The following is a 22,612-nucleotide window of genomic DNA, read 5'->3' as shown; positions in this document are numbered from 1 at the left end:
TTACCACCATTTGAACAACCACACACAGAAACGCTTATTTTTGCCTCAGTGAGTACGCGTGAATATTTAAAGCATAAACACCATCAGTCTCAATATTAAACTCACTATTTGTTACATAACATGAATCAAATGTTAGTAGTATTTGCTAAATTGACCCAAAATGTGCATATTACTTTGTGTCAGCTGTGGCTCAGTTGGTAGCACTCTCACCTCTGAATCAGAAAGTCCTAGGTTCAAGTCTGCTCCATGAGACTTGAATATATATTCTAGGCTGATATTCCAGTGCAGTACTGAGGAAGTGCTGCACTGTCAGAGGTGCCATCTTTTGGATGAGACATTAAACCCAGGCCCCAGCTGCCATCTCAGGTAGACGCCATGGCACTCTCTCAGGTGGACATAAAAGATCCCATGGCACTATTTCGAAGAAAAGCAGGGGAGTTAACCCCGGTGTCTTGGACAATATTTATCCCTCAATCAACACCAAAAAAGCAGATTATCTGGTCATTATCACATTGCTGTTTGTGGGAGTTTGCTGTCTGCAAATTGGCTGCCGCATTTCCTCCATTACAACAGTGACTACACTTCAGAAGTACTTCATTGGCTGTAAAGCGCTTTGGGACATCCTGAGGTCGTGAAGGGCGCTGTAGAAATGCAAGTACTTTCTTTTTATTTTGAAGAACAACAGGGGAGTTCTCCCCAGTGTCCTGGCCAATATTTATCCCTCAACCAACATCACTAAAACAGATTATCTGGTCATTATCTATTGCTGTTTATGGGGCCTCGCTATACACAAATTGGCTGCTGTGTTTCCTACATTACAACAGTGACTACACTACAAAAATACTTTGTTGGTTGTAAAGTGCTTTTGGACGTCCTGAGGTCATGAAAGGTACTATATAAATGTAAATTCTTTCTTTCTTACAAATGGTTGAATAAGTCAATACTTATTGTTCTGACCAGAGGATTGAAAATAAATGCAAAGAAAAGAACTCTGCCAACAAAAATATAAGATTGCAATGAAAGAAATGTCATCAGCGTCTAGGTTTAATCTCATTTTAGCAAGTAACACAAACAGGGATCATAAATATTTATAACTGTCAATGGTTCCCTGACCCTCAAAATTCAAAATCCTCGCTCTCATTTACAAGTCGTTCCTTGGCCTTGCTCTGACAAACCTCGGTAAGCTCATTCACCTCATTGTCCCTTTGTTCTTCAGTCCTTCAATTTTGGCCTTCAGCCGTCTTAGCTCTGTTTTTTTTTGGAATTCTCTCCCTAAACCTCTGTGCCTTGCCACCTCTCTACCCGCAATTTAAAGACTCCCAAACACCTATAATTTCAGCCATGCTTTCTAACTCCTACACCTCAGTGCTCCTTTCTCCTCTGTGAAGTGCCTTAGAACATTTAAGGCATTACGGGGGAGAAATTCGGTGGGCTGCGCCACCAGTTACCGCCTAAAGAGGGCGCTCAGTGGCTTTAGCGCCACTGGCCACGCCTCCCGCGATATTTAGCTGGGGCGCTAATGGCGGCGTTAGCCTGTTGCGCTGCGCCGCCACCGATGACGTCATCGGTGTGCGCAGCGCCCCGCTACCGCACCGATTGCGATATTTGGCAGCGACCGCCTCTGTAGCACCGCTCGCTAATCACGCCCGGTTCACGGGGCCTACCTGTGGCGACAGTGGCGCAAATTAAGGTGGAGGTGCAGGGCGGCTGTTTTTTTCCGGCGGCCGCCTGCCAGCTCCTCCGTCCCCGGCCTCCTGTTCTTCCCCCGCGGCATTGCCGGCTGTTTTCCGAGAGCCCGGCACTTCTCCTCGGTGCCGGGCTCTTTTGCCGGCACTCGCGATCGCTCATCGCGCTGGTGCAGGCCCCTCCCCCTTAAGAATGGGAGGAAGGCCTGCAGTACCGCAGCGCGCCGTGCCGCAGTGTGTGGTGCTACGGCACGTTGCGCTGCGATATTCAGTTTCAGCACCCTAAGAGGGACGCGGAGCGCCTCGAGCCTCGCCCCGTGTCCCTCTTGAGGCGCTCAAGCTGAATTTCCGGCGATCGCTGCTGCTCCGATCGCAGCGCAAAATCCGGCGCCCAGGCGAGCTTGGCGCCCCGTTTGCGGCTCCACCCAATTTCTCCCCCTACATTTTGTGTCTGTCACACTTCAGATGTCATGCTTCCACGTGTCAAACATATTTAAAAAGAAAGAAGAGCACCCATTTCAAGCTGGTTATTTTTGACCAGGAGCTAGAAATGTACAAGCACCTACCAATTGGCAAATTACCCTCACAAACTGCAGCTAACCTCTAATTGGCCATATCTACAACAATGTGGCGTTAAGGGCGCAGGCTGAGTTAAAAGCAGCTGTCGCTTGGCAGCAGAATAATACATCATGCATTCCATTGTGTAAAGTTCTTGTCATTATGAAATACCATAAGTGATGCCTGCAAGACAAACTTGATATTGTATTTTGCCATGAGTGTAAGCATCACAAGTTAACATCTCCACATCTCCACTATTGCACCAATTCCATGGGGTTAAATTGGATAACCCCCGAAAACGAGCACAGGGATCACGATGTGCAGGATGCCAACTTCGTGCTGCCTGAATGCTGCGTGAAGCCAGCGCTCCCCACGCAGTTTATTGGCTGCATGCATCAGCAGGGGGGCCAATATCGTGAGTCCCTAGCACTACTTAAAGCTACACAATAACAAAATACTGCGGATGCTGGAAATCTGAAATAACAACAGAAAATGCTGGAAACACTCAGCAGGTCAGGCAGCATCCGTGGAGAACGAAACAGAGTAAACGTTTCAAGTCTGTGACCCTTTGTCACTACTTAAAGCTAGCCTGCACAACTTAAAGCTAGCCTGCACTTCTTAAAACAGAAGTGCATTGTGGCTGGTGGTGGTGCTGAGATCATTCTGAATATTGTGCTGTGAATCAACAATGGCTGAGCATGGGAGAGAGCATGCACCAAGGTTTTTGATGTGGCGATGCCGGTGTTGGACTGGGGTGGACAAATGTGAGAAGTCACACAACACCAGGTTATAGTCCAACAGCTTTATTTGAAATCACAAGCTTTCGGAGCGCTGCTCCTTCGTCAGGTGAAGTGAAGAGATGCATATAGGCACAGCATATATAGTCAGAGAACACTGCCAGATGATTACAGGTAATCTTTCTAACTGCCCTTTATCCCACCTCGGCAGAGAGATAATCACAGCAATCAAAGGTGTGGATGGTGTCCAAACAGGTCAGTCAGGAAAACATTACATCAAAGAACAGTTGTTTCTTTACATGGCCCTAATCCAGTGAAAATGACGTAAAGGCGGAATGATATTACAGGTCAAATAAAACATACTTCAACCGATTTTGAAGTAGAAACTTTTCCTGTCACAATGGCAAGGGTAATAACCTGAAGCATATAAATAATTGCTCAACAGTGGATACAAATGCAAATCTGGACAGCCATCAAACCTCAATCTGTTCAATCAGTTTGCTGTTTAAACTGAATTTAAACTGCTCATAAAACAGCCGTTTTAATTATTCAGCCAAGTGATTTCTCCATTCTTTTATCACAGCTTTCAGCACAGATAAATTTAATGAGTGCCTGATTATTGCAAATCCTTCATCCTTTCTCATCAGTTTGGGACAAAAGTTACATGCAGAGAATAGGCAGACCAGTCATCCACAGCTGATGCATGCGCCATTACATCAAACTTTTATCTTACCTTTCCACTGACAAGCTAAATGATAATCAAAATACTGAAGTCTAATACAGTATTAGAAAGATAAATGTCTCTCTGACAATCAGTGAAATAATTTACTTCAATTGCTCATTATGCACAAGTTGGAGGGGTATAAGCACCAATCTGAACCCAAACAATTACATTTCACGAGTGGGGGAGGTTAACGCAAGTTCTCCTCTCAGCAATCGGGTGTTGATGATGTCCTTTACACATAAAGACACCTGCATTTTGAAGGTAAATATCAATTTTATTGTGCCCGTTACAAGTATATACTTGAAAAGGAAAAAAATGCAGGGCTATGGGGAAAGAGCGGGGGAGTGGGACTAATTGGTAGCTCTTTCAGAGAGCTGATACAGGTACGATGAGCTGAATGGCCTCCTTCTGTGCTGTATGATTCTATAAATTTTGAGACCAGCCTCACCTGGCACTCCTGCTAACAGACCAGGAGTTTACTTTTCACACCCTATACCCAGTCATATGATATAGTGTGTCCCAGTAACAATGAACCCCCTCATTCCAACTAGATAATTGTGCATTTCTTCTGTGATCCAGAAGGTGGAACAATAAACACTCTAGTGAGACGAGCCCAATTTCAAACCAACAAGCTGGATATTTTACATATATCCTGTGAATAAACTAACATTTACAGTGAATTTGAGTAATACGACTAGTATAGCAAGTAACAAAATATGCTGCACTATCCCCATTAATGAACTAAATTCATTTTTCTGACTACTAATTCTCTGAAACCTACAAAGGGAATTCTCACCCTCTCTGGCTGACTTCAACTCCAGATTACTGCAGATCATCTGTCCTTTCCAAGATGAACAGGAAGCCAAAGCCTGACCTCTGACCCTACCGCAGCTCTCCATGTCTAGGGAGTTGCCAATCAAACTGGCTATTTCCCTCCAAGGTGTAGGTTTCCCTGGAAGCTATCCCCTACTGGGCTCAAATGAATGATGCCATTCCAACATATGTGTGAATGCCTTAAAAAAACTCCATTGTCTCAAGCTGATATGGTATGCGGTAGACATTTCATCTGGATCTACTCTGCCTTCCCGAAAGCTTGTATGTGCTGTTGATTTAACCATTTATAGGATGAATCAAACTTAATAGCAACATCTTGATACAAGTTATGCAATATTCCTCCTAGGTCAAATAGTAAAAAAATTCCCAGACTGTGGCAGTGTTATAAATGGAACAAAAGGACACAGGTCAAACCAAACTGAACTATAAATTTGAACGTAATCTGTCATGGTGATTCATGTGCCATGGTTACAGAAACAGAAGTTCAAACAAGTCAAAGCCTAATACAAACTATGGTACCAAAGCATGAATCTGCTCTGCAGTACAATATTTGCTTTTAATGTGCCTGAAAGAGGTTAAATTAAGGAAAAGAATATTTTTTTCCTCCAATTTCAATAAGAAATCATTGAAATTTTGGAAAGTCAAGCTAAGTGAATTCAACAATAAACACTGAATTAATAGTACATTTTTAATGTTAAAGGACAACCCAAAGATGTTACAAGGATTTGGTAATAATGTAAATTTCTCAAGGCTGCTTTGTCCATTTATTATTTTGTATTATGTTTCTAAATAATAAATTGGTGTAAACACCACTTTCAGCTCTGGGAGTGATGGGAGAAATGTCTCCTCTGTCTGGCAGCTGTAAGGGTCCTATGTGTAATGACCACGGGACAAATTGCCTTCAACTCAGCAAGAATTGGCAATCTAGCTCAGAGAGGCGGCGACATGGATGGCCAGTGTGGAAAGTAGAAAAATGTCAAATTGCTGCAGGGTTGGATTTTTTCTGAGATTGGGGTTGGGAGACCTTGTTGGTGCATTGTGACACTATCATGATCTGCCAATTTTTTGCTGCTTACACTTCATGCCCCTGAAACGGAAAGTTTCTCCCATACTGATATCCATCACCTTGACCAGTACAAAAAATGTACAATCAGCAAAACTGCCCAGAGTGTCCAGGGATTCTAGCAAGGGGGCAGATGTTTACCAGGCCTGGACTTCCACTCATCACTTTGGCCTCGCCATGACCCTGTCCCAAACAGGGATGGGGGGGTGGAGATCGGGTCAGTAAGATCATTGGGACAGGCACCCAACTGCTCCAAGAGGGGGTGCCCTCGGCCCTTAGTGCCCAAAGAAACAGGTGACCCAAATGCTGTTTTCTTCTTTGAAGGAACAGCAGGGCCCCTCAGAGATGGACTACCTTCGGAAATTTTCATCTTCCAGCAGTCACGGGAACCTCCCTTGGGGCAAGAATATCTAGGCTAGCGCCTCATAATTACAAGTGAAGAAAACAGTGTTCAAAATTATTCCAAATTATTGGGTACTTCTGTGACAAAATCCAGCAAAAATTATTTCAAACCTCTGCCTGTATTTCTCTCTGTGACACACGAACATTCTCCCATATAATTTCAATCAGTCTTCTTACATTCCAGATTTGACAGTAAACCAATAACCAACCACCAGTTCTCCTCACAGGCACATTCAGCTGCACCTTTTTGCAATGACTGGTGTGTTTTGCAACATTATATAAAATGCCAGACCTCACAAAATATCAGTTCGTCCAAATAAAAATAAAATCAAGTTTCCATTAGGTGTTAGCTGTGGCTCAGTTGGTAGCACTCTCACTTCTGAATCAGACAGGTCATGGGTTCAAGTCCGACTCCAGAACCCTGAGCACAAAATCTAGGCCAACATTCCAGTGCAGTGCTGATGGAGTGCTGCACTGTCGGATAAGACATTAAATTGAGGCCCCATCTGCCCTCTCAGGTGGACATAAAATATCCAATAGATTGGGAGAAGGAGAAGTGCAACGAGACCTGGGCGTCCTTGTGCACCAGTCGCTGAAGGTAAGCATGCAGGTGCAGCAGGCGGTTAAGAAGGCAAATGATATGTTGGCCTTCGTAGCGAGAGGGTTTGAGTACAGGAACAAGGATTTCTTGCTGCAGTTGTACAGGGCCTTGGTGAGACCACATCTTGAGTATTGTGTGCAGTTTTTCTCGCCATATCTGAGGAAGGATGTTCTTGCCATGGAAGGAGTTCAGCGAAGAGTCACCAGATTGATACCTGGGATGGCAGGAATGACGTATGAGGAGAGATTGGGATGATTGGGCTTGTACTCGCTGGAGTTTAGAAGAATGAGAGGGGATCTTATTGAAACTTATAAAATTCTGACAGGACTGGACAGACTAGATGCAGGAAGGATGTTCCCGATGGTCGGGGAGTCCAGAACCAGGGGTCACAGTCTAAGGATAAGGGGTAGGCCATTTAGGACAGTGATGAGGAAGAATTTCTTCACCCAGAGAGTGGTGAACCTGTGGAATTCTCTACCACAGAAGGCAGTAGAGGCCAATTCATTAAATATATTCAAGAAGGAGTTGGATATATTTCTTAAGGCTAAAGGGATCAAGGGGTATGGGGAGAAGGCAGGGACAGGGTACTGAAATTGGATGATCAGCCATGATCGCATTGAATGGCGGAGCAGGCTCGAGGGGCCGAATGGCCTACTCCTGCTCCTATCTTCTATGTTTCTATGTTTCTAACTATTTTGAAAAGCAGGGGAGTTCTCCGGACCAATATTTAACTCCCAACCAACATCAATAAAATAGGTTCTTTAGTCATTGTTACATTGCTGTTTGTGGGACCTTGCTGTACGCAACTTGGCTGTCGCGTTTCCTACTTTACAACAGTGACTCCTCTTCAAAAGTATGTAATTGGCTGTAAAGCACTTGAAAGTGTCCTGAGGTCATGAAAAGCGCAATATAAATGCAAGTCTTTCTTCTTACTTACACCCCACTTTCAACTCTCAGAACTATTTCTTCTGCCACATTACTCACTCCAACATATAACTCTGGTCGCAAAAGACAACCAAATAATAGCAATCAGAACTCAAGGCTGGAGCTTTGGTGTTCAATAATATACCCCTAATATTTCTGGGCAGTTGATGCTCAATAATACACACTTCACATTTCTGCTTATCACTGTTAATGAATGTGTTGAAGGGTCAATGAAATACTGGCATTACTTATTTCTTATTCCATGAGTGAGGCTCTTCACAGTAACTCATAAGTTGAACAAAAATTGCATTGGATAATTTAATATGCTATTTTCTGTTTGCACCATTACATAGAATGACATAGAAATTACAGCAGAGAAACAGACCATTCAGCCCAACTAGTCTATGCTGTTCTTTATGCTCCACACGAGTCTCCTCCCATCTAACCCCATCTAACTGTTGCGTTTGCAAAGATAATCCAGGCAATCGAGTACCTATCACCAATGTCAGACATAACATTAACCCTATCAGCATATCCTTCTATTCCTTTCTCCCTCATGTACTTATCTAGCTTATCAGTCCAGCCTCTTCACTTCACAGAATCACAGAAACCCCACAGTGCAGATAGAGGCCATTTCGGCCCATCGAGCCTGCACCGACACATATTCCACCCGATCCCCGTAACCCCACGTATTTAATCCCCCTAACACTAAGGGTCAATTTATCATAGCCAATCAACCTAACCCGCACATCTTTGGACTGTGGGAGGAAACCGGAGCACCCAGAGGAAACCCACGCAAACACGGGGAGAATGTGCAAACTCCACACAGACAGTCGCCCGAGGCCGGATTCGAACCCGGGTCCCTGGCGCTGTGAGGCAACAGTGCTAACCACTATGCCACCGTGCTGCCCTTCTTAGTTACCTTCCAAATTTCTGCCTAAAGAATGAAGGGATGAAGAATGACTAAGGTGATTGATGCAGCTTGCAGAAATTAGCTGGCAATTATCACTGATTGCTTGCATTTTATTAAATCTTTAATTGGGGTGAAGCGCAACAGTAAATTAAAAGGTGACAATATAAGAACAGGAGTAGGCCATTCTGCCCCTCGAGCCTGTTCTATCATTCAATTAGATCATGGCTGATCTATCTACCTGCTTTGGTTCCATAACCCTTAATACCCTTGCCTAACAAAAATCTATCAATCTCAGTTATTAAATTTTCAATTGACCTAACCGCAACAGCTTTTTGAGGGAGAGAGTTCCAGATTTCCATTACTCTTTGTGTGAAGAAGTGCTTCCTGACATCACCCCTCAACGGCCTAGCTTTAATTTTAAGGTTATGCCCCCTTGTTCTGGACTCCCCCCACCAGAGGAAATAGTTTCTCTCTATCTACCCTAACAACTCCTTTAATCATCTTAAACACCACAATTAGATCAACCCTTAATCTTCTGTATTCAAGGGAATACACGCCTAGTCTATGCAACCAGTCCTCATAATTTAACCCCTCTAGCCCCGGTATCATTCTGGTGAATCTGCACTGCACCGCCTCCAAAGCCAATATATCCTTCCTGAGGTGTGCGGCCCAGAGCGGAATACAATACTCTAAATGGGGTCTAACCAGAGCTCTGTACAGCTGTAATATAAATTCCACCCCTTTGAATTCAAGCCCTCTTGAAATAAAGGCCAATTTTTCAAGAGCCTTTTAAATTATTTTTTGTACCAAACCACTAGCTTTTAGTGAGTTTAGTACTTGGACTCCTAAATCTCTCCGCTCCTCTGCAGTTCCTAGCTTCTCGCCATTTAGAAAATAGACAAAACCCCTAGTGTAGCCATACTTATGATTACATATTGTTACATGAGCAAGCATGCTTTATATTAAGTTATAGTCCTCAAACTTCAAAAGAAATATAATTTGTCAGACTTCATTGACTCCCGCTGTCTAAGTGCCTACTAGTGAAGAAAACCAGCTTGCTACTGCGTATTACATACATTTACCTAATAGGAAGATCAATCACTCAGATTTGTTCGTGTACGCCATATAATAGCCAATAATGGCTTGCATTTTCTCTTAAGGGAAACTGTGCAAAGTTTCTTCATGTGCAAGAACGCAATATAACATCATATCAGTATTTGCTGACTCAAAATCTGGACTGATGACAAGTAGGGCAGGCGGAGGAGTTACTGCAATTGGGAGGGAGCATAATCAGGAGTGGGATGGTCCTAGATCAAGTCAGCTCATGACTGAGTTGGGGGGGAATTACATGGTTAATTCAGCAGTGAGATGTTTGAGGCTCATTCAGTTAGGGAATATGTCTTGTGGGATGCAAGGACATTAATAGCAAGACCAAAGAAATTGGGGCTGTCCCAACCAAATTGTAATGGTTGTCAAGATATGTTGTACGATTTGCTCAATGAGGATTTTTACTAGAACCATGCTTTAAACAAAATATGAAGCATCATTAAAAACGACAGCAGCATTAAAGTAATTAGAAATGCCAAAGGCTGCAGCATTTTAATTGGTTTTGGGTTGTCAGTGCCAGATTGGCTCTGTCAGTAGTGCCTGTGCTGTTGCCCCTGAGTCAGTAGATTGGGAGTTCAGGCCCCGCTATGCACGTGAGCAAATCATCTGCTCTAAAGCTTCAGTGCGGTATGAAGGGAATGCTGCATTGTTAGAGCTGCCGTCTTTTGGATGAGACGATAAACTGAAGTCCTGGTCTGCTTGATGTAAAAGATCAATGGTAATATTCAAAGAAGAGCAGGGAGTTCTCCCCTGTTCTGGACAACATTTCTTCCCCCCACTAAAAGCTGATTATCTGCTCATTCATCATTTTCTTTGACCAAGCTTTTGGTCGTCTGTCCTAATATCTCTTTATGTGGCTCAGTATCAAATGTTATCTGGTGACGCTCCTGTGAAGCACCTTGGGACATTTTTATTACGTTAAAGGTGCAATATAAATGCAGGTTGTTGTTGTTATTGGCTGTTGTGTTTGCCTACATAACAAAAGTGACTGCACCACAAAACTAAGATCTTCTACTGGTTGTTAGGTACTTTGGGAGATCCTGGGACAGAATAAGTTCCATATAAATACAAGTTTTTTTTTGTTGGCATAGTGGTTAGCACTGTTGCCTCACAGCGCCAGAGACCCGGGTTCGAATCCGGCCTCGGGCGACTGTCTGTGTGGAGTTTGCACATTCTCCCCGTGTTTGCGTGGGTTTTCTCCGGGTGCTCCGGTTTCCTCCCACAGTCCAAAGATGTGCGGGTTAGGTTGATTGGCTATGATAAATTGACCCTTAGTGTTAGGGGGATTAAATGCGTGGGGTTACAGGGATAGGGTGGGATATGTGTTGGTGTAGGGGTTACGGGGATCGGGTGGGATATGTGTCGGTGCAGGCTCGATGGGCCAAATTGGCCTCTATCTGCACTGTGGGGTTTCTGTGATTCTGTGATTGATTTTGTTTCTTGTATAGTTTTGTATCCGGATAACCATCTTGAGCCAGGAACCTATTGTACACAACCGTTTAAGCTTAATTGGGGTATCTTATGGAAATATCTGTAATAAATACAAATGGTTGAAACAATCAAAACAATAATGAATACATTTCATGAATAAGAAAAAACTAATGGACAATCTTTGTTTATCATTGCTGTTCATCTGGATGATGCAAGACTAAGAGAGACTTATGTAGATGGATTAACACAGACACTAAATGAAACACATCGGTACTTATGGCATAGTGGGAGACAATCAAAATGTTAAAACACTTACCCTTTCTGCGGACTGGGCTGTGCCAAAAAATATTGGAATAAAAGCTAACCAAATTATGCAGGTGGTGTACATGGTAAACCCAATAGGTTTGGCTTCATTGAAGGTCTCTGGAACCCCTCTTGTTTTAATTGCATACACAGTGCATGTGACCATCAGCAGAATGCTGTATCCCAGGGAACAGATGAGAGAAAGGTCAGAAATGTCACATTTGAGAATGCCCCTGGCATTTCCTGGATCAACTGTTCGCTGCTCCCCATAGTCTACAATGGTGTGCGGAGGATCGACAGCAAACCAGATAAAGACTCCCAGGAGCTGCAGAGAGATTAGGCTAAAAGTGATTGCCAGCTGGGAAGCTGGGCTGATAAACCTGGGAGCAGAGACAGACGTCTTACCTTGTTCAAATATTCTGTGAATTCTGTTAGTCTTTGTGAGCAGTGCTGCATAGCTAATGCACACGCCCAGTCCTAAGAAGATGCGTCGGAAAGAGCAAAGAACTGTATCAGGAGTTGCAATCATTAGGAAGGTTACAGCATAGCACAAGAATATTCCAGTCAGCAAAACATAGCTTAGCTCTCGGCCAGACGCCCTTACTATTGGTGTATCGTTATGACGAATAAAGGTTGTAATAACAAATGTGGTGGCTATGATTCCAAGCATAGCTATGAAGACAGGTACTATAGCCCAAGGAGAATACCATTCTAGTTTGACTATGGGGATAAGCTGGCAGTCTGTGCCATTTGCATTTGGTCTCCTGTTAAACGGACACATTTGACAGGTTGACTCATCGATCTGGTACTGGTAGCCTTCACAGCGTTCACAATGCCAACAGCAGGGCACGCCCTTCACGGTCTTCTTTCTCTCGCCAGACTTACACGGCTGGCTGCAGACTGACTGTGGAGTGACGCGTTCTCCTCTGGCCCACAGCATGCTCTTCATCTGTGGAGAGGTGAATGAATGAGCCGTCCATGTTTTAATACATAACTGGCAATGTCAGAACATAAATTAAATTTGAACAAACATTGAACTCTTAAAATAAGCTTCTTGCATAATTCGTAACATATTCATCACTGGAAGAAATGTTTCAGTGTTAAATCGTAGCAGCAAACCATGCATTTAAAAGGTGGAAAACAAAATAGAATGTGAAAATGTAACTTTAAATATTCTATAATTCAGCGCAAGTGTAAAGGACTAGCATGTACTTAAGCACAACTAGGGCTGGGGGTGGGGGTGGGGCTGAGGTGGGAATGAGATCTGCTTTCTCCCTGTTGATCCGTTCTTTCTTTTTTTGAACCAGGTGGACCTGCTGCACTTTGCATCGTCTATTTAAATTTCAAACCCTTTAATTTCAACCCTGATCCCCAGGTTTTCTGTTTTCCACCTCTCCCATCTTCCTCAGGCCTTCCACTATTAGCTATTCATGCATCCTCTGTTTCTTTAATATCTTTTGTTTCTTTAAATCTTCTCTCCATCACTTGACTGAGGTGATCTGTTACAAAATATAATGATCCTCCCACTGACACCCCCTTGTTGTGTTGGCTTGTCTGGTTTTTTTCCCCTTCTTCTCCCCATTTCTAATTGTACTAATATGTTCCACCATCTCTCATTTTTTAATGCTGAAGCAGAATACAAGTTCAAACATTCCAGGAACAATGATTAATTCAACCACTTTTCTGACAACCGGTTTGATGGTGTAATGATGTGTGGTGTAGTGGTTATGTTACTGAACGAGTAGTCAAGAGAATGCAAGTTAAAATCCCACCATAACAGTTTGAGAATTTGAATTCAGTTTTTAAAAGTCTGGAAATAAAAGAGTATCAGTCAGAGTGACCATGAAGTTGTCAGATTGACAGAAAAACCCAACTGGTACCCCTTTAGGGAAGGGAATCTGCTGTCCTTACCCAGTCTGGCCTATATGTGACTCCAGTCCCACACCAATGTGCTTGACAATTAACTGCCCTCTGAAGTGGCCTAGCAAGCCACTCAGTTACCATCACCTTCTCAGGGCAACGAGGGATTGCCAATAAATGCCAGCCTTGCCCACATCCCAAGAATGAATTTTTAAAAATGAAGACATGACTCAGTTGGTATGTTTGAAATCTCAAAACGGACATTTTCAATGAATTTCAAAGAAACTTTCTGACCAGCTTAAAGCAGTGGCACTGTACAGAAAATTACAGCACAAAAATTGGTGATAATAGCAATAACAAAATTTTCTTTGTGCATTGGCATCATTACTGTCTCAATGGGTCTCATTACTAACCCATCCACCACTCACAATGGCAAGGAGCACCTCAGAGGCTTGAAATGGCCGTAATAGCCCCTATTCAACAAATTAAGTTATTGCTATAATAAGAATTCCTTGCGAAAGGACAATGCACATTATCCAATGTTCCCAAAAGCAAACCTGTTATATCACAGCGAGCATGAAAGAGGGATCTACGATTTGAACACATCAAGGATTGGATATAAAGCATATCATTAGAGATATTTCATACCTGGCTATGGCTACAGTGAATTTCATGCTATCCAATGCTTTTCCGATTAGTATATTGTCTAGCACTTATTGAATCAGATGCACAAGACACAACCCCGAAAAAACCCAGAAGTTTAGTGTCCGAGAACTGAAAAGTTCTCCAATAGAAATTAGAACCACCACTGGTTATGTTACTTTTGCTGACAAGAAGAAAAAGATTGTTGCTTACGTTCAAGTGAAGGTAATCAGTCCACTGTCCGATAACCTTATACCCATGAGAGGATATGTTGGCAACCTGATACTGGTAGATGTCGTATCGTCCAGGAGCATCTCCATTTTCATTAAACGTCACAGGAGTTCCAGCACTTCCTACAAGAACATTACAAAGTGCATGTGAATAGCATGAGGGAATGCAACTAAACTCAAGCTGCTATGTGCAGTGAGGAATACATCATTTAATATGGGAATGACTGGCAGCAGCTTCTGGGAATGTTCCTGAACCTCACAATTAAAACTCGTTATCTGGAAAATAAACTTTTAACTCATTTTCAGTCAGTTGCAAGGAAAAAAAAGCCTATGATAGGAAATAAGTTTCACATGAATACAAAAGTCACACATATTACTTGAAGTACAACGTGGTGTAAGATGGATTTGCATCTTATCCAATCTGTGACTGATTTTTATTTTATATTTCTGGGAGAATGTGTCAAAATAAACCAGCATTAATGCAGCATGCAGGTATTGCTGAGGGAGGACTATGACAGCTCTGTTAAAACCCAGACTGACTCGGCATTTGAATTACTTTATGTCAGAAATACTGTGAAACCAGGAAAATCTCCGGTGTAAAGGAAGCATGTTTGTCAATGATCCAAAATGATTTCAATGACAAAATCAACACGAAAGTTGTATCTCGCAAAGCTATAGCTGGCACAAGTGGAGTTTTTTTTTTACCCCTGGGGTTCAAACTCAGCCCAGACTGAGGAGATTCAAGTCTCCCCTTCGCCAGCTGTAAGCTGTGACCGAGTTCAGGCAGCCCTGAACGGGCCATGAGCCCATGGCAGAAAACCCCTCAAATATTGGTCAACTCACTGTGCGAAATGGTAAGGACAACTGTTTGTGGCGATTTTGCAGTGGTGAAGTGAAAAATGTATTTGTGAAATCGGGGCTAAGACGTAGCATTGGCGCAGAGTAAAGGGCAAGTTTGAACCGATTCTGCCTCGTGCAATACGTAGCCTGGAAATATCGGAGGCCATATTCAACTCCGCTGCTTGAGCCGGTAACCTGGAGGAGTTACCGCGAAGGTGGCAAAGTGGAAAATGGTCCCCGTTGGACACCAACGCGGTAGGCCCAGATTTCCTCTCCGGTTCTGTTGAATCAGAGATAATGTGGGTGGGCAGGAGAGGCTCCCCATCAACTGTCCTCTCCCACCCCACTCCCTCCCAAATATGGGTGGTGTGGATGTATTATAATGGGAGGCAATAGATAGGATAATGTCATATGTATCTCCCATCATTGTTCCCTAACAACGCTAGGTGCAAGGGATATCTGGACGTTCCTAGTGTCTAGTGTTGTTATGGGTCATAGTGCGTTGGTGCAGGGGGGGGAAGGGGTTATAATTGAAATGGATGGCAGCCCTCTTACAGTCGATCACAGAGCATCAGCGAATCTGTTTTACATTTTTTTAAATTTCAGCCAGCACAGTTAGACGAGCCACACTGTGGCAAAGCATCAAATCCGTTTTACTGCCTCTCCCCCCAGCCTCGGGCAGGTGCTCACACAGCACTGTAACTGGCCCTGGCACTCACCCTTACCATGATGATCACCCTACTTCAGGAAATGGACTGAGGTTGGGGCACAGGCAAGAGGTGAGTGGAGGCCCTCCCTTGTCAAAGATCCACCTCCACCTCCACCTCCATTCCAGCTGGGATAAAGATTCAGCCTGGGCTCTCCAAACCGGAAAAGTGTTGCGCTTCCCATCACTGGTGAGAGTGGGAGAAGAAATAGCAGGAAAATGATTGTACTAGCCCTCAGCTTAAAGGAGGCCTCAGGCTTCACCGCCCCTACACCCTTCTTGCTCTCACTGCCAGTGAATTCCACTGCAGCTTTCTGGGGAATGCAGAATAAGTCAGCACCTCGTGGTATTTGTGTCACTTCATCCACCGGTCGCAGGCTGGTGTACAGGTACATCCACCAACCCCCACCCCCCGGGAGATTTACACTTAGTCAGTTTGAGAAGGCAGGGCTGGGTGAATCAGGGGCAACAGTGAGGAGGAGCACATGGTAGCAGTAGTACAGGAGCTGGAAGCCACTACTGCAGGGACAGTTCACAACGTTCCTCAGCTGCAGAGCCCAGGGATACTAAAACCTCACACAGTGCTTGCATAGATATTGAAGCTGCTATCTGAGCGTGGTCATCGTCTGGAGTCATTTGGTGCAAAGTCTGGTGACAACTGTGCCAAGTCTATCAGCCACATTTGTGTACAACCACTTATCGGAACTGTATCGCCATTTCAAGTTGAAAGGTCCCTCACGTTATTGGTGACTTTTTCCAACAAACAAAAGGACAAATCATAGGAGCTGGAAGGCTAAAAGAGGGAAGTGATGAGTGGATAAAACAAACTAGAGTGGAAAAGGGAAGAGGCCATATTTTCAACAGATTTGTAATTTGCAACATAAAGTAGGTAAAGCAGGAGAGGCAAACAGTCATATAGAAGGACCTTTGGGGTCATTTCAAAATCATTAGAGAATAAACTTTCAATATTGTCACAAAATCAGAGGTCAAAATAAGCCGCCGCTGAAAATTTGCTTTAAATGTGGGAAAAGTAACTGTTGCAAATGTATCTGTAATACTTTTCAAAAACACCTTAGATCTACAGCCAAATTATGTAGTAAATTATTAACTGTACTTACTAAAGCTGTACCATTTCTACAAAACAGGATGGTAACTTGTGCTGATGACACCAAACTTGGGGGTGTGGCAAACAGTGAGGATGATACCAATCAACTGCAACAGGACATAGAAAGGCTAGCAGATTGGGCAGACAAGTGGCAGAAGGAATTTAATACAGAGAAGTGTGAGGTGATACATTTTGGCAGAAGGAACAGGGAGAGGCAATATACACTTAATGGCACAGTTTTAAAGAGTGTGCAGGGACAGAGGGACCTGTGAGTTAATGTTCATAGGTCCCTGAAGGTGGCGGGACATATTGAGAGAGTGGTAAGCAAAGCATATGGGATCTTGGGCTTCATAAATAGAGGTATTGAGTACAAAAGTAGAGAAGTTATGCTGACCCTTTATAAAGCGCTGGTTAGGCCACAACTGGAGTATTGCATCCAGTTCTGGTCACCACACTTTAGGAAGGATGTGAAGGACCTTGAGAGGGTGCAGAGGAGATTTACCAGAATGGTTCTGGGGATGGGGGAATCTTAGCTACAAGGACAGGTTGGAGAAGCTGGATTTGTTTTCATTAGAGCAAAGGAGGTTGAGGGGTGATTTGATAGAGGTGTACAAGGTTATGATGGGTTTGGATAGGCTAGACGGGGAAAGGCTGTTCCCATTAGTTGATGGTACAAGGACTAGGGGACACAGATTTAAGGTTTTGGGCAAGAGATACAGGGGGGACGTGAGGAAAAAAATGTTTACACAGCGAGTGGTGAGGACCTGGAACTCGTTGCCGATGGAAGTGGTGGAAGTGGACACACTCAATGTTTTCAAGGGGAGACTGGATAGGCACTGGATAGGAAAATAAACTTGCAGGGCTACGGGGATAGAGCGGGGGAATGGGACTGACTGGATTGCTCTACAGAGAGCCGGCATGGACTCGATGGGCCGAATGGCGTCCTTCTGTGTCGTTATGACTCTATGGGGGAAAAATTCAGTTGGTTTGCGCCTCCTGTTAGTGCTTTAAGAGGGCGCTAATGGGGCGCAAAGCAACTAGCGCCCATGCGCGGCGATGTTTGCGCCACTCACGAAATTAACTAGATATTTTGCGGAGGCGCTAAGCACTACCGCCACAATCTCCTGCGCCGGCAGATCATGACGTCAGTCGAGTGTGCAACGCCCCGGTAGCGCCCTGGACCGGATATTGAGTGGCGCCCCCTGTCTTACCGCCTGCCGCTAGCAACTACAGGTTGAGGGGAGCGTTTTGCAGCCGGGAAGGGACTAGGGGAGCGCTATTTAAAGGCGACCACTTCCTGCCTTTTTTTGTCGGTGAAATTTTTGCACCACGCATTCTGAGTGAGAGAGAGACAGAGACTGCAGGAGATCTTCAAAGCTGTGTTGAGGAGTTTTGGGTACTGAGCAGCACTTTGCAGATTCTTTCTGATTTGATCTTCCTTGCATCAATTTAGAAGAGACTATGGGGGCTGCACTCTGAGCTCTTTCCCTGGGCCTCTCTTTTGTTCTTTCCAACAGATTTTATGTACAGGTCTCTCCAGGCCGAGATTCAAGGTTGCAATGAGCAGGGTGTGGATGGAGAGCAAGATCGACCCTCCCCTTTAAGAACTGGCTGGCGCCATTGTATCTGTGTTCCATTGCTGACTGACATCACATGAGCTTCACCAGCGCTCTGAGGTAGCACCTCGCTCCTTGGCCTTTGTGCTTTAAGATAGATGTTTAGCACCTGATTTAGCGCTCCAATCACCTCCAGGGGCGATAAAAGCCAAGTTTGCAGTCGGGGGCGATAATTAGCGCCAGGCACTAATCTTTGCACCCGGCCGATAATTGCGCCCCAAATGGGGCGATACTGAATTTCTCCCCCTATGCCTCTATAACCATCATCTTAAACTATCAAATTCAACTCGCAAACTGTTCTGCTCAAGGAGCATAAACCGCTCTGGTCACAGGTTTGTGTCTGGTTAGTGGAAGATTGGTCAGTGAATCTGTTAGAAGGCACAAGGTCCAAATCTAAATCTTGACGATTTGTTTGTGAAGAGCAATCAATATTCAATCACACCTATTGATGTGCCAGCTGGAAGAACCCCAGCTTTAAAAGGTCAAACTCCCTGGGAAAGCTGGTGCTCTTACTGGCGACGTGAGTAGCTCAGCGTCCCACAGTCTGCAATATTACACAGCAGGAAAGAGATGGAGTTCAGACAGTTGGCAGTGAGAGAAGGGTTACATGGAGCAAAGTTTTTTCTCAGACTATCTTTAGTCAGTTGAAATAAACTTTGTGTGAAGTACTTTCCTTTATGTGGACAGGTTAGCACAGGTTTTCTAGCAGGGTCACTAGGAAGGAAAGGAAAGGAACAGATAAGAATGGCGGAAAGAAAGGCAGAAAGAAAGAAAGGAAGGAAGGAAGGAAGAAGAAATGAAAGAAAGAAAGGAGAAAGAAAGAAAGAAAGAAAGAAAGAAAGAAAGAAAGAAAGGAGAAAGAAAGAAGGGAAGGAGAAAGAAAGAAAGGAAGGAAGGAAGGAAGAAGAAATGAAAGAAAGAAAGAAAGAAAGGAGAAAGAAAGAAAAAGGAGAAAGAAAGAAAGGAAGGAAGGAGAAAGAAAGAAAGGAAGGAAGGAGAAAGAAAGAAAGAAAGAAAGAAAGAAAGAAAATAAATAAATGAAAATATAGTGCCTAATTACAGCTGTTGAGAATGTCCCAAAGTGCTTCACAGTGCTTTTTAAGAAATTGCAGTCACAATTGCTATGGAGGGCAAACACAGCAGCCATTCTGATTAAGACAAGACTGACATTTCAAAACAGCATTTGATATAATTGTGACCTAATCTTTACAGCTAATGTAAGTCACAGAGGCAATGGTTATTCTAGGTTATATGCAGCGGTTATTTCACAGTACATCAATTGCATCTTACAAGCACACTCTATTATGACTCAGCTATTGATCTGAACCTAAGAAATGATCACCACATCATTGGAAAACATCCATCACCAGCAACTGACTTTGATTGTAAAATTGATCAACGAGACAGCACTCCCATATCCACGGGAAGTTAGGTATTGGAATTCTTGAACAACTCAGTTCTTGTGTGCAGAAAACATCAATTCCACACCCAACTCAATCCATGGGTTTATATTACAAATTCTCAGCAGCTTTATGAACAGTCACTGAAAACTTACAAGAAAATAAAACAATTCTGAGCCTCAAGAATGGCCACGATTCTTGGGGGGGGGAAAGTGATGGTGCAGTAATGTTAAAGAAAATGGCAAGTAGTGTACATCTCTGAGAGGTTATATGCTCCTATTTAATTATGAGTCCATTTTCTTTGTCTACCATCCTACAGTTGCACATCAGCAGTTCAGCGTGCAAGACCGCCCTGATTTTCAGTTTGACTTGCTTAGGAGTTAGAGTCAGGTAAAGCAAAAGAAGCAAAGGGAATCGGAGGTGCAGGAAAACTGTTGTGTATGTACCTTTAAGAGAATAACTGGTCTCAGACTGCAGTACCGGCAGTGACCACCCCTGTATAAAAGGTGCTAGTGAGCCTCTGTGTTTTTAGTTTTCACTATGGACTTCCACCAGTAAAGACTTATTTTGTTCGCTCCTGCTGTCCGTGTCTCAATTATTCACGGACGTAACACTGGCGACGAGTAAGAAATGAACTTACCTGCAACTCGGCAGCACCTCAGACGACGTTATTGAAGGTCGAAGCCAGAAGAAAGAAAAAAAAAAAAAAAAATCCAAAGAAACTCGAGAAACGGGCGTCGACCGTGGGCAACCGCCCTCCAAATCGTCGGATTGAAAACTTGCAGGAGAGACTGTCCAGAGCCAGGCTGGGTTCCTCGGTCTGTGGTTTCCCAGCTAATCGGGCTGGTGGCAGGTAGTGCACTGATCCTTCCTGGGCTGCGGCGGGCTAGAGCTCGATCGGGTGGCTTTTCAACGGGGCTGGGCAGCGAGTCGGGAAGCAAAGAGAGAGAGAGAGGGTGGAGCGCACAGGGCGTGGCCGGTGCTTCGAATCCAGGCAGCGTTCGGACCTAAGAAGAGGGAGGGAAGTGTCCCAGAGGGTCCGCTCCACGACGGGAAAATAATAAAAGAAAAAGAATCAATATTAAACGCGCAAGAAACCGTGGAAAGCAGCGCTAACAACAGCGGGGAAGAAGGCAAAGCGGGAGGCGCCATTTTGTTAAATCGGGGAAGAAGGCAAAGCACGGGAGGCGCCATTTTAGATTTGCAAGATGCCGAAGACTGGCTGTATCACTGCTTTTGATAATACAATAGAGGACTGGACCACGTGTGTGGAAAGAGTCGAGGTATATTTCGAGGCAAACGAAATAGCGGACGGGAAAAAGGCATCGATATTGCTAAACTTAATGGGCACTAGAACGTACGGCCTGTTGCGGGACCTGATTACTCCAGCCAAACCGAAGGCGAAGAGTTTTAACGAAATTGTTGCTGTCCAACAGGAACACTTAAACCCTGCACCGCTGTTGATGGCAGAAAGATTTAAATTCCACAGGAGAACTCAGCACAAAGATGAGAGCAATGCTGAGTATCTTACAGAACTACGCAAGCTATCAAAGCACTGCCAGTTTGGAGCAGGACTGGCAGATACCCTACAGGACAAATTTGTCTGTGGACTCCTGAGTGAAGGAACACAGAAGAAGTTACTCTCAGAGAAAGAGCTGACGCTAGATAAGGCTTTTAGCATGGCAGTATCATATGAAGCAGCAGCCAAGGGAGCTGCAGAAATTCAACAAAAACCACAGGAATACGGCACCCACGAAATGACACGGGGATTTGCAAAATGTTATCGCTGCGGCAGAACTAACCATGACCAGAAGGACTGCTGGTCCAAAGACAAAATATGCAGGCAATGCGGGAAGATGGGACACATTGCATGAGTTTGCAGGTCTGGGAAGAAGACCAGCGACAACAAAAAGGCTACTAAGGAACCGTACAAGAAAGTACAAAAGATGACGGACAGTAGTTCCGAAGACCAGATGAGCGATAGTGAATCCGGGAACAGGAGACTAAGCTGTCTCAAACTTCACAATGTAATCGCAAAAGAGGATCACCGAACCATTTGGGTCACCCTCACGATAGCAGGGTCACAAGTTAAAATGGAATTGGATACAGGATCAGCGCTAACCGTCATGAATCGACGAGACTACGAGCGGCTATTTTCACACATACCCTTGAGAGAGACATCCATCGTCTTGACGACGTATACGGGGCAAAAAGTATACCCCAGAGGAAAAATAAGGGTGCCTGTCGAATACAACGGCAAGAAAATACGAAAATTGTATCTCTACATACTGCCAAATGGTGGACCACCGTTATTGGGACGGGAATGGATCAGGAAGATAAACTTAGATTGGCACTCCATTCATGCAATGACGGTGGACGGTAAAAAAGATGAAGGCATCACTCCTGGACGATTGTCAACAATCTTAGCTAACGCCAAAGAGGTATTTCAACAAGAACTGGGCACGCTTAAAGGCATAACCGCCTCGATAAAAATAGAAGAGAATGCAGTTCCCAAGTTTTTCAAAGCAAGACCGGTACCATATACAATTCACCCAGCCGTCGAGGCAGAGCTGGAGAATCTGGAGAAGGTGGGCATGTTGTCTAAGGTCGACTGGAGCGAGTGGGCGACACCCATCGTTCCTGTCATGAAGAAAACGTTAAGCAATAAGTCCGGGGAGCCAAGGAAGATTCGCATCTGTGGGGATTTCAAGGTGACGGTGAACCCAATCCTTCACACAGTACAATATCCTCTTCCAAGGATAGAAGACATCTTCACCTCACTGTCTGGAGGGAAGCGTTTTACAAAAATTGACCTAGCACAAGCATATTTGCAGATGGAGGTTGAAGAGTCCTCTAGGAAGTATCTCACGATAAACACTCACAAAGGTCTTTACCAGTATCATCGATTGGTATTCGGAGTAGCATCGGCTC

General features: G+C 44.2%; 1 protein-coding gene across 2 annotated transcripts in view; it reads right to left on the bottom strand.

The window, feature by feature from the left end:
• LOC147106044 (metabotropic glutamate receptor 8) overlaps positions 1-22,612 on the bottom strand; it is a 477,360-nt gene that overhangs the window by 68,095 nt on the left and 386,653 nt on the right. For both annotated transcript variants that reach the window (XM_086008745.1, XM_086008746.1), the window contains exons 7-8: positions 13,998-14,137; positions 11,296-12,231 (exon numbers count right to left, since the gene is read on the bottom strand). In XM_086008745.1, coding sequence (XP_085864871.1) covers positions 11,296-12,231; positions 13,998-14,137 — 1,076 coding nt within the window. The remainder of the gene's footprint in view (positions 1-11,295; positions 12,232-13,997; positions 14,138-22,612) is intronic.

This window comes from Somniosus microcephalus, chromosome 16 (assembly GCF_052327205.1).
Source record: "Somniosus microcephalus isolate GS21.2 chromosome 16, FLI_Smic_1.0, whole genome shotgun sequence".
NCBI lineage: Eukaryota > Metazoa > Chordata > Chondrichthyes > Squaliformes > Somniosidae > Somniosus > Somniosus microcephalus.
The sequence above is the reverse complement of the archived record's forward strand: the minus strand, read 5'-3'. Positions and strand labels throughout refer to the sequence as shown.